This window comes from Haplochromis burtoni, unplaced genomic scaffold, assembly GCF_018398535.1.
Source record: "Haplochromis burtoni strain Fernald_Lab_line unplaced genomic scaffold, NCSU_Asbu1 Contig_32, whole genome shotgun sequence".
Taxonomy (NCBI): Eukaryota; Metazoa; Chordata; class Actinopteri; order Cichliformes; family Cichlidae; genus Haplochromis; species Haplochromis burtoni.
Genome location: NW_024582393.1, coordinates 3,224,401 through 3,236,656, shown reverse-complemented (window position 1 = coordinate 3,236,656; position 12,256 = coordinate 3,224,401). Strand labels below are relative to the sequence as shown.

The 12,256-nt window shown below is 39.4% G+C and overlaps 1 protein-coding gene across 2 annotated transcripts; it reads right to left on the bottom strand.

Annotated features, from left to right (window-relative positions):
• Positions 1-4,612: 4,612 nt before the first annotated feature.
• On the bottom strand, positions 4,613-12,038 carry LOC102299941 (interferon-induced GTP-binding protein Mx). Of its 2 annotated transcripts, XM_042219433.1 has the most exons (13): positions 11,733-12,038; positions 10,488-10,592; positions 9,471-9,608; positions 9,200-9,354; positions 8,757-8,895; positions 7,496-7,694; positions 7,325-7,403; positions 7,110-7,232; positions 6,885-7,026; positions 6,566-6,724; positions 6,388-6,464; positions 6,101-6,304; positions 4,613-5,710 (listed from the first exon to the last, which is right to left on the bottom strand). In XM_042219433.1, the coding sequence occupies exons 1-13, from the start codon at positions 11,785-11,787 to the stop codon at positions 5,420-5,422; spliced, it is 1,866 nt and encodes a 621-aa protein (XP_042075367.1). In that variant the 5' UTR covers positions 11,788-12,038; the 3' UTR covers positions 4,613-5,419. The 2 variants fall into 2 exon arrangements, with proteins under 2 accessions (XP_042075367.1, XP_042075366.1); XM_042219432.1 differs by lacking the exon at positions 11,733-12,038 and having other exon boundaries at positions 10,488-10,791.
• Between the last annotated feature and the right edge of the window lie 218 nt (positions 12,039-12,256).

Sequence of the window (12,256 nt, the reverse complement as noted above, 5' to 3'; positions counted from 1 at the left end):
CTTTGCTGATGAGTTTGATACCTTAATCAGTTTCAGAGGTATTTACTTTGGCACAATGTTCCGTTTCTGAATTATAGTCCTCTGCAGAGGGAAACAAGGAAGCCCATGCCCATGGTGTTGAAACTATAACTGATGTCAGCAGACATGATGCTCAGCTTGAGGGGTCAAAATGGGAAATCACAAAACAGTGAATGATGTCATATCCAGCTTTTGTATTATTTATAACAGATCAATGAAATGATAATTGATAATTGACTGACAAAGGCTACTATTTAAAGTTAAATGGCTGTGGTGATTTTCAAATAAATACTTGAACTGCCTCAAATCAATACATCACTCATTGGTTGTACTTTCTAAAGCTGAAAAGGGACAACATCTTTGGTTTTTGCAGCAGCTGTGTGGGAAATGTGATTTGGAACATCAGGAAACTGCATATCAGTGTCCACACGAAGCAGGACTAATGTGCACGCATGATGTTTTGTTTTTTTGGGTTTTCACACTTGATTTAAACACACAGTGGACATTTCATATCCATCCATCCTCTTCTGCTTATCATTATCAGGGTCGCGCGGAGGGGGGGTTGACCAGCCTGATGCAGGGCAAACACCACTTCAGATTTGACAAAGACAAAACATTTCAGTGCAGAGATGTGCTTCTTAGTAGAGAAAAAATACAGATAATTTCTTGCCCCTACTGTCATCACTTAAGAATGGCAAATAAACAAACCTAAAGAATCACAATTTTTTTAGGATCAGTATCTGGTACTACGTGAATACACACTCTCAGGAGTTTAGCTCAAACTAACATATAATAATAGCTGCTAAATTTCCCCGAACCACAGTTTTGCAGGTATACGGCACTGATATTTTCTTTAGAGCTTCTCATATAGTAGGCACATAAACAGTCTAATGAATGCAAAGTGATGGTTTCACAGAATCCAAAATCCAAGTTAACCTTTTTTGAAAGACCAAGGTCCTGATAATTTTAAATTTGTGTAAAACCACAAGGGGGAGCTAAAGTGCACAAGTGTTTGAATAGTCAAAAAGTTTCCAGTATCTAACAAGTGCATGAGAGATGAAAGCAGATACAATAATATAAATAGAATCTCAGGGATTTACTTAATTTTGTTTGGAGTTGGAACAGATAAACATTATATCTCAGCCAAAAGAAAGTAGAGCAGTTTAGTATGAGCTGATCAGTTTATTTATTCATTTTAAAAATTCTTCAAAAAAATAAATAAAGAAGTCAGATTGTTCAATTAAGTAATATTACAGATACAATTGAGATGGACTGGTAAATTAAGACAAAAAAAAGACTCTTTATTTAAACTTTAGATAATGTGTAGTTTAAACATCCATCCATTTGCTTCCGCTTATCCTTTTCAGGATCGCGGGGGGCGCTGGAGCCTATCCCAGCTGGGCGAGATAGGGCGCGAGGCGGGGTACACCCTGGACAGGTCGGCAGTCTGTCGCAGGGCCAACACACAGGGACAGACAACCATTCGCACACTAGTGGCAATTTGGATTATCCAATTAACCTATCCCCACAAGCTGCATGTCTTTGGATGGTGGGAGGAAGCCAGAGTACCCAGAGGGAACCCACACAGACACGGGGAGAACATGCAAACTCCACACAGAAAGACCTGATGGTGGAATTGAACTCAGGACCTTCTTGCTGTGCGGCAACAGTGCTAACCACTGTGCCGCCGTGGTTAGCACCAGCATTTTGTTGAAACAGTTTCAACAAAATGTGATTCAGTTTAAGTTCCTGCAAGGAAATAATCTAAGCATAAACCTATATATTATAACCTATATATAGCACCTATGAGCTCTTATAGGTCTATTATTAGGTCTATTTCCTGTTTAAGCAAAGAATAGATATGTAAGATTTTGGATTGATGGCCTCAGATTTATTATCTTAATGAATGTGAATGAAAAGACTCCATGTTATAGTACATATAATACAAATTCCCATCACCGCTAACTGCAAAGCCTCCACATCTAAACCTTGAAGCGACTCTGCAGAGCAGCCCTCTTGGTGCAAGTGTCAGAATCCTCCATCAGCAACAACTCCAACTTTTCCTTGTCCTGAAGCATCTGCAGTATCTCGCTCTGCAGTAGGATTGCTGGATGACTCTTGCAGCATAAATCACCAGTGGGGTTCCATCAGCCATCAACCTGGCCACCAGCAATCTGAAGCAGGAAGCAGAAAAAAACAGTTGTTAATCATTTCAAAAAAAATACACTCTTTGTAAATGTACACTCACTGATTTTATTCATATTATTTTTTCACTAAATTTAAAGTCATAACAGAGACGTCAAGACACTCCCAAGCCAGCCCAAAAACATAATCTCTCCAGTGTGTACTTGTGTGTCCCCTCATGCCCAAAGCACCTCATCTATGTGGTGTCCAGAACGGACCCAAATATGCTTGAACCAATTCAACAGGCTATTTTGATGTGTAGGAGTTGCAACTCTGCTCTGAGTCCCTTTCAAATGACGAGGCTCCTCACCCTATTACTATAAGACGTAAATCAATGACAGATATTGATCGATAGCCTTGTTCAGCTTTCTTTTCACCACAGTAGACTGGTCAGAGGTGGCAAAAGAACACCTCTGACCAGGTGTTCAGTACATATACAAGTATTAAAAATACTTGAGCAAAAGCTGAAGTACTGGTTCAAGTGAAAAAGTACAGGTTCAAAAATGTACTCAAAGTAAGTAAAAAGCAGCTCTTTGTTTCTACTAGTGATTTTTGTGCAAAGTTACCTTGTAGATGGGAAACAAAATTTTAGTCTAAATTTTCATTCTAATATAGGTATTCAGCTTGAATTAGGTAAGCAAAACATGAGCAAAGAAAAAGAAGGATTAAAAAAAAAAGCTCTGTTTTCTGTTGCCTACATTGTAGAAGGTTGACTTTTCCTCTAAACAGGAAAATGAGTCCAGAAAGGGTTAAAATTGAATTGAGCATGTGTGGGAACCCTAAAATTGTCTGTAATGGCTGAGTGTAGGGAAAAGAATCACAACTCACAAAAACTTTCTATTGAGAACTCCAGTAGATTTTTGATAGGCTGTGATCGGCTGATCTGGGCTACTGCTGCTCTGTGTAGATGTACACAGCTGAATTAAAAAAGATGTAAGCAGATGTTTCATGAGTCGTCCTAGCCTATTTCCATCCTCTACACACTGACTGCTTATGCTGTAGTTAAATGGTGGGATTCAGTGAATGAATGTAAGCATCATCAGTTTAACTTCAAATTCATCTCTGCTACACTTAATGTAACCAAACCATGAAACCACAACCACTGCACCAGGCCAAAAGACTGTAAATCTATCACAGTACAGGAAACTTGTTTGTCATGCACCAAACTGCTGATTATTTTCAAGCAGTCTTTAAATAACACAGCTAGTCTGCCTTAGTTTGTTTTTCAACATGCTTCACAATTTTAAAAAAAGTAACGTGTACAGATCTAATATCCAATTTAAAACATGAGGAATCACAGTGGTTTGAAAAAGTGTTTTTCCCTTCCTGAGTTTCTATTTTCGTGTATATTGGTCACACTTACAGTGGGGCAAACAATTATTTAGTCGGCCGCAAATTGTGCAAGTTCTCCCACTTATAAAGATGAAAGAGGCCTGTAATTTTCATCACAGGTATACCTCAACTATGAGAGACAAAATGAGCAAAGAAAAAAATCCAGAGAATCACATTTTAAAGAATTTATTTGCAAATTATGGTGTAAATAAGTATTGGGCCAGTAACAAAAGTTCATCTCAATACTTTTGTTGGCAATGACAGAGGTCAAATGTTTTCTCTAAGTCTTCACAAGGTTTTCACACACTGTTGCTGGTATTTTGGCCCATTCCTCCATGCAGATCTCCTCTAGAGCAGCGATGTTTTGGGGCTGTTGCTGGGCAGATTTATCTGTGGGAAAACTTGAGTTTTTACCAAAAAGTTCTATTTTGGTTGATCATGTTCTCCCAGTTGTCTTCTGGATCATCCAAATGCTCTCTAGTAAACTTCAGACGGGCCTGGACACGTACTGGCTTAAGCAGGGGGACACGTCTGGCACTGCAGGATTTGAGTCTCTGGCGGCGTAGTGTGTTACTGATGGTAGCCTTTGTTACTTTGGTCCCAGCTCGCTGCAGGTCATTCACCAGGTCCCCCCGTGCGGTTCTGGGATTTTTGCTCAATGTTCTTGTGATCATTTTGACCCCACGTGATCTTGTGTAGAGCGCGAGGGAGATTATCAGTGGTCTTGTATATCTTTCATTTTCTAATATTTGCTCCCACAGTTGATTTCTTCACACCAAGCTGCTTACCTATTGCAGATTCAGTCTTCCCAGCCTGGTGCAGGTCTACAATTTTGTTTCTGGTGTCCTTTGACAGCTGTTTGATCTTGGCCATAGTGGAGTTTGGAGTATGACTGTGCTCCACAACACTGTAAAAGAGTTGTTGTTAGCTGTTGCAAAACTTGATTGCATTTGTTGCTGCTAAGGGTGGTGATGAATACACAATTTTAAGGATTCAACCAGCCATTGATGGAATGGGTCAAAGTCGTAAAGAAATCAGATGTCAAGAGGGAATGTGAAGATGAGGGCTAATTCAAACGTTTTCTAGTTCATGTTTATTGGTCTTTGGAACATTCAGAGAATACCGTGACCACATTATTGAGGTTTACAGAGTTCATTTGAATCCATGGCCTGATTTTTGTCAATATGCAATGCGACATCTGTATGTACACAGCTGTTGTTCAGTTCAGTTCAGTTATGTGGAGCCTCAGCAAAGACGAATACTGTCAGAAACGTCAGCTTATTGTTTCACTGTATTTACTTATTTATTCATACAATCCAACTGAAAATGAATAGGAAACCTAAAATAGATGACACAACACATGAACACACAGAGTACATAATAATGCAAAAATATTCCCGTCCAAAACAGAGATTCTGATTTAGTTGAGCAGAAATCTGAAAACTCTGGATGTGTGTTGTCTAGGAAGGTTCTCAGTCATCCAGAGAAAAGGATCTGGACTTCTTTAAGTTGCTTGAAGATGTTTCACCTCTCATCCGAGAAGCTTCTTCAGTTCTACGGTCAAATGGTGTGGAGTCTCCACAGGGCTTAAATCTGGGACTTCACACCATTAGACTGTAGAACTAAAGAAGCTTCTTGGATGAGAGGTCCAGACGCTTTTCTTTCTTAACTCCTTAGACCTGGATGTGTGTTGTTTTTCTTTTTTCTTTTCTAGTATTTAAGACTTCCCGGTGCAACTGTCTCTATTTTCTCTGATGCCCGTATAGAAATATTCTTCAGTGTTTCTTATAAATGATTATAGGTGCAAACCCCAACCCTTTTAAACCCTTAACTTTTAATTGGAAAGATTGCAGTGAGGTCTGACCTTGTGCTTTGTGCTGCCAGGTTAAAAATTTGGTAGAAAATTTTCCATTGAGTTGAAGTTGTTGACTTCAGTTAAAGTTGTGTTCCTACTGAATTCAGACAGCAGAATGTGAGCTCGTGAGAGACGCTCAAGGCGCATCTTAAGATCTTCTCTTTTATTTTTTGTGCCACTATCCTCTTGAAGCAGGTACTCTTTTCTTTCCTTGTCCGTAAATGCGTCCAGCATCTTACTCTGCAGCTCGCTGGCAAACTCCTGCAGCACCTGATACCGGATCACCAGGGGGATCTGGTCAGCAAGACGCTGACCAGCAATCTGTAAGCAGAGAAGACAAAAATAAGATGTACTAAAGAGCTCACTGGTTTAGGACTGAATTTGAAACATTTTCTAGTTTGCTTATTAAATAATTCCTTAAGGTTTTATTGCAAATTACATGTAATTATCAAAAAATATTTCAGATCACTCTAGACATATTTAATCACACCATAAAATAATAGATCTTATTTTATGGGTCTAAAAGTGTGATTAAATATAAAATATGTAAGTTTTAGGTATTATTTTTTTCTCAAAGAGGTTTCAGTGTTTGCTTTTCTTAATATGTTAAAAAAAAAAACTAAAGTCAACTATTTCAATGGGATACATGTGGATACAATGAATCACATGCTTTAAACAAAAGCATTAAAAAAACAATTGAGTGACATTTACATTGTAATATGCTTCAAAATGTCTCATCATCTCCTTTGAGGTCATCCCACCAAAGTACAGCTGGCCATTTTTGGAAATTCCATTTTGTATCTCTGTGATGTATTTGCTGTCCTGAGTGTAAACAAGCATCTCCATCTTAAACTGCATCCCCAGAATGGGCTTTGCTTCCTCTTCCCTTTCATTCCTGATGGTTTCAATGTTCATCTAAATCACACAAAAAATGTCAATAAATATTCATTAGCGTTTAGTAATATGTGCACAGTAATACATTATAAAGAAGATGATACCTTCGCTGTATTGATGAGGTTCGGAAAGCCCACAAAGCTGTTTTGTGCCAGTTCAAACAGCTCTTTCCTCACAACCTCTAAAAGCAATAAAACGATAATAAGTTAGTCAAATGTACCAAATGAAAGATTACCTGCAAAGTAAGATTCAAGTATTATGGAAAAAAAACCAAAAACATGCCTGACACTTCCTTGAGTTTCTGGATAGCAGGCTCCTCCAGCTGTTTGATCTGCTTCTGGATTATGGACTCAAAAGTACTGTAGTTCACAAACAACGGCAGTTCTCTTCCACGGTACGTGCGCTCAAACTGAGACTCTTCACTCAGAATGTGCTCTTTGACTGCAGTGCAATGAAAGTTAAGTGAAGATGTAAAATATGTTTTTTTAATGACAGTAATTTTTTTTTTACTTTAAATATTAGAGTTACTTTATGTAGTAGCTTGTAAGCAACAGAGGGAATCTTAAAAACTGATGAATGAAAAAGTGGTTAATTCACTTACATGATGATCCAGAGTCTTTTATGATTTTCTCCCATGCTTCAAACTTATTTCTGAGTGTGAAAAAGATGCTGGAGTTGTATCCACATTTTAATTCTTCACCTTTGGTCAGACTGATAGCATCCTGTGTGAATGCTAACACAAGCTAAGATAGAACAGATTCAATTAAATGAACAGGACGTGTGTTTTCCAGAAGCTCGTATTCATTTTGCTTACACTTCTACTCACATCACTGAGAAACTTTTGTCTCTGAGTTGCATCAGATGGGGGTCCAGTCCTTAATTTTTTTAGGTTTTCCTGAGTCTGTTCCAGTTTCTTCTGTGTTTGCTCATCAAGCCGTGGCAGAGATTTCTACAAATCACATGGACAAATCACATCAAAGGTGGAGTGGGTTAAAGCTCTCCCCAGTGACCTACAAAGGTAAAACAGTAATAAGTACTTACCTGAATATGATGCACCAGTTCAAGAGTGAGTTTTTCTGCCAGTTTAGGAACAGTGGCCTGGCCCTCATCAAAGAGAGTCCTACAGCACAAACAAAAGGTTAGAGTATAAGCAACACAGCCTAACACACCACAAACACTTGTTTGCATAATTTCCAAAAAGAGCAAACTTACTGGAAATGGGCATGCTCTTTGAAGAAGGCTTCCTCATTTTTTAGTGCTTCAGAAAGTGAAACCTTCTCTGTGATCTCCTTCTGACCCCTGCATTTGACCACCATGTAGCCCTTCTTCAGCGGGATGACTTCATTATGGACAATTTTAACCACGTTCTCTTCTGTGCCTTTGTCCACCAGGTCAGGTTTAGTCAAGATACCTGACAGAGAGAGATAGTGTTGGATTCCCCACCTTATCAGAAGACTGATAAGTTGTATTGATCACTGCAAGCTCCAGTCAGAGCTTGGTGCCAGTCATCAAATGTTGCCAACGTTGTTTGCTCAGCAGGAAAGGGATCTTTAACATGATCACAGATGTTTGCAGAAGAAATCCAGTGGATGTCAGAAATGTTTTGGAGACATATAAATGCAGCGTTTCACATTACTGGACATGTTTGTCCAGTGATTGCTTGTACCCAGTCAGTTAAAATCCACCAACAATGCAGTGTTTATTTAAGGTTTTGTTTCTTCTATTTTAATGTCAGTTACCTTCAAATTGTTTAATAAAGCTGTCACTCCATTCATTTATGCTTTTATCTTTAAAAGTTTTTGAGATGTTCATATTCAAACATTGCCACAGATATCAGTGTGCAGAAGAAAATTCAAGTTGTTCAAGTCCAATAAATAGTTTGAAATACTATACAAAGTTTAGAAAGGACATGTTAAAGAAAAGAAAGTAAAGTTATCCAAAACTGAAAAATAATGTACATTCCAAAACAGTTGTTCCCACTTTTCTGGATTACTTACAACCCCCTCTACAAAAATGGCTTGAAAAAGGCAATTAATATTTAAGAGAGACAGACCATCATAACACTTAAATGTAGGTCTTTCGTACGGAGAAATTTCAAAGAACGTCAAGGTGTCAGTGATTACAGTTTCCCTCACCGTGAAAAGGCACTCAGAAACTGGGGCAAACTGCTGAGTTAAATTTGGAGGCTCAGTTTTTATACCTGCTTTTTCTTTTCTGCCCAAATTTTCTATTGAATTACCAACAGGGCTTTGCCATGACCACTACAACTTGTACTAAAGTGATTTGGCCACAACTTTGGAAATGTGCATGGGGTGATTGCCTGTGTGGAAGAGCAATCTGTGGCCCTTCTCCAACTTCCAGGCTGATGTGTTACATTTGTAGTTCACTGCATCCATATGATGTTAATCACTTGGCAGCAGAAACAGAATCCAAAGTAAAGAAACTAAATGACTTAAGAGAGACACTTGCTTACCCAAAGTCCTCTCTCCATCAGGATCCACCAGCTTAGCCATATTCAAAGCCTCTGTAGTTGCAATGTCCACGTTGCATGGAACAACCACCAGGTTGATAGTTTCTTGTTTACTGATGACAGTCTGGATCATAGTTTTAATCTGAAAGTATCCATTCAAAATAAAGTATAAAGATTAAAAATATTGTTTCATAAATTGCATAAATGCAGTTATGAACAATACAACCAAATAACTGATGTAAGCAGGAATGTCCAGATAAAGTAGCAAACTCATAACAATAAATACATATAATACCAAAAACCAGCAGTCACACTGGTGTGTCAGTGTTGTCCCTTTTTAACACTAACATGCCAATGCCTATCAAACTCTGGGTTTGTGCTTCACTGGATGAAATTTCTACCAAAGAAATGGCCTTAAAATTGTGAGGGAGACTAAGGTATCATACCTTATCACCAATGTCTGCCGACTGCCCATCTACAGCCACCCGGGCAATGCCAGGCAGGTCGATGAGAGTAAGGTCTGGAACATCCGGGGAGGCAATCTCCAGACTGATGAGCTCACTGCTGATCCCCGTATCATTCCCGATCAATTTAAGTTGAGCTAAAGAGCGAATATGGTGTCACGTATGCCCAAGCAACACATTTAACTTGCCTACTTTGTGCTTCCACCTTTTACGTGGTTTTTAGTAGTGACATGAAAGAATTATGTAGACTCACCTTCTCGAATCATTTTCTCGACGAGTGCAGGCTCTTTTATCTTTTCTTCAAAGTCGCGGTAGCTTATCTTTCCATACCACGCCTCTCCTTCCTTTGTTTTTGTCATCTTCAGTTCCAGTGGACATCTTGTCACAATACCTGTGTTTTAAAACACTGAGGGTCAGACAATTTCTCTCTCTCTTTTTTGGACAAATAATGAACGATTTCAGATTTTAACTGAATTGTGTGAGATTGAAACAAGGTTTTTTTTCTAGTTGGAGTCTAATGCTATGTTTGAGTAACTCTGCTTTGACAGACATTTTGATTCTCACAAGATCAGGGGAGAATCCATCTATTTCAGTTTTTTTTCTGTGCTCTCCAGTTCCTTCCCTCCTTTGACTTGTTCGAAAATTTGTTTTATAGGAAATAGTCCCCAAACCCAAACCAACCCCCCTCCTCTACAATTGAACTGAACTGAACACACACACACACACACACACACACACACACACACACACACACAAAGAAAAAGAACTCCCCAAAAAATCCATTAGTTGAAAGAAGAAACAGAATTGGCTCCAACCCAGGATGTGACAGTCTGTCAGTTTTTCCTCTGTGTGCCACATTTTATAACGCAGACATGATCGATCTTTTGATCCAATGTTTGTTTCTATGGATGACCAGCAACACTTCAGCTGAAAATCTGTCAAATTTGTAATTTTAGTTTAAAATTCCCATTGAGTACAATCAGAAAATTCAAAATAACAAAACAAAGTCATGAAATTGTCAACTCAAAGTTCAAACCCTGTTCTAGTTATTTTAATGAAACAAAGTAAAATAGCGTGTCATTAAATTAATCAAGTCATTAAATATAGATTTTAAGGAACAGGCTAGTTGCCAAAGAATGTGCTTTGCTGCCTGATACATGCCCTGCAGCACCCCCACCTCTCTGCCAGTCTTGATACAGTTCCACTGTATGCTTCACTTTGACACTTCTAATGTACGGAAAGTTTCTGAGCTGGAAATAAGACAACTCACCGCTGCCTCTCGGCAGTGCCACCCCGGACAGCGCCTCCAACACAGAGCTCTTCCCCGAGCTTTGGTCTCCAATCACGGCGATAGCAGGCAGTGCCAGGTCCTTCTCTACACCGAGAGAGCGGAGAGAGTCAATGAGGTCGATGAGGGGACGGACCTTCTCATCATACTGCTGGTTCAGAGTGCTCATGCTGGTCTCAGCTTGTCTTACGACAAAAATAACAATTAAAAATGGACAAAGTGATAACATGCTTCGTGAAAAGCAGACCGTGGGTTGGAAGAGAAAGAAAAAGTGATGTGTTTTGTTTCACTTTCTGTACCCCATGGGTTTTTTTTTTCATTCAAAAATACAGGAAGCAGCAACAGATGGCATGTCCCTTATTAAGCGGTCACACTTCTTCCTTTAATTCCAGGACTTTCACAAAGTGCATTAACCGTTCAGAAACGACAGCACGACATGCACTGTCCCCCAATTTCAGAGGCTCAAAAGTACCTTTGACACCCTGATATGATTTTAAATGAAATCATTGTGTTTAAAACTTTGATGAAAATCTTTGGCAGTCAGTGACTGACTGAAGTCTAAATGCTCTGCTGGATTTTCGGGCGTGTGTGTGTGTGTGTGTGTGTGTGTGTGTGTGTGTGTGAGTGTGTGTGTGTGTCTCTGCCTTCAGTTTTGTTTTTAGTAACTGAAGAGCGAGCTCTGTTGGCCTCAGATCATGTGATTGGTTTGAACATTTAAGAATATCCCATTTCTTTGCCTTGGGATATTTTGGGTTGTTTCTGCAGTACACTTTGGGTCCTTATGGAGTAACACTGTTTAAATGCTTTCCAATCAACCAACATCAGCCAAATCTCTGAGTTTGAGCAGAGATTATAGTACTGAGATGCACACATTTTCTTTCCAGTGATATTGGCTTAATGGTAGTTTTGAGCCAGAGTTTTGTTGAGCAACTGATGTCTTTTAAAGCCTGTTTTAATTAAGAGGAGACATCTATGTTTTCTTTTCTTTTCCATGATGTTTTCATTAGGCTACTTTAATCTCTTTCCACCCAGATTTCATTGTTTTGTCAAGTTTTGCACAACTGTGTGTGAGGCTTTTTTGTTATATGGTAATATCTCCATCGTATGCACCTCACTGACGACCATCCTTTCTGTATCGCAGAGTGCCATGACTCACTATCATAAGTTGAGAGAGGTGCTGTCAGACATGGAGATGAAAGGCACCATCCACCAGCAAGTATGCCTCACCACTGGTAATGGCGGGAGCTACCGCCGCCTGTACTGTGGATTCCATCTCCCGCATTGGTGAGTGTGATGACCATCAGCAGCCCGCTGCGGACCCAGGCATAGATAGCATTCAGCAAACCCCTCCTATGATGGGTGCTTCTGACCTTGGTGGGTTGGCTGGTGATGGGGCCTCCCTAGACTCCCTTGCTGCTTTCCTGTCCCACAGTTTTCATTCTCTTGAACCTGAAAAGTGGACATGGATCAGGGACTTACCACACGTTTTGGTAGAATCATTAAACCAGTTTGTCGCTTGATTGAATCAATGGCTCCACCTGAAACACTTCTTGGGCTTGAACCTGTTCGAGCAGCGGTTATTGATGTGTGAATTTGTTCATTACTGTATGTTGCCAATCGGTATTGTTTTTGGAAAAGGAAAATCACATCACAGAGTTGTCAGCACCTCTGTGAGGTCTGATTGCTTTATGGTGATGCCCATAGATATTATGGTCTGTTTTGTGTGCTGTAAACTGCACCTCATTTTGTCT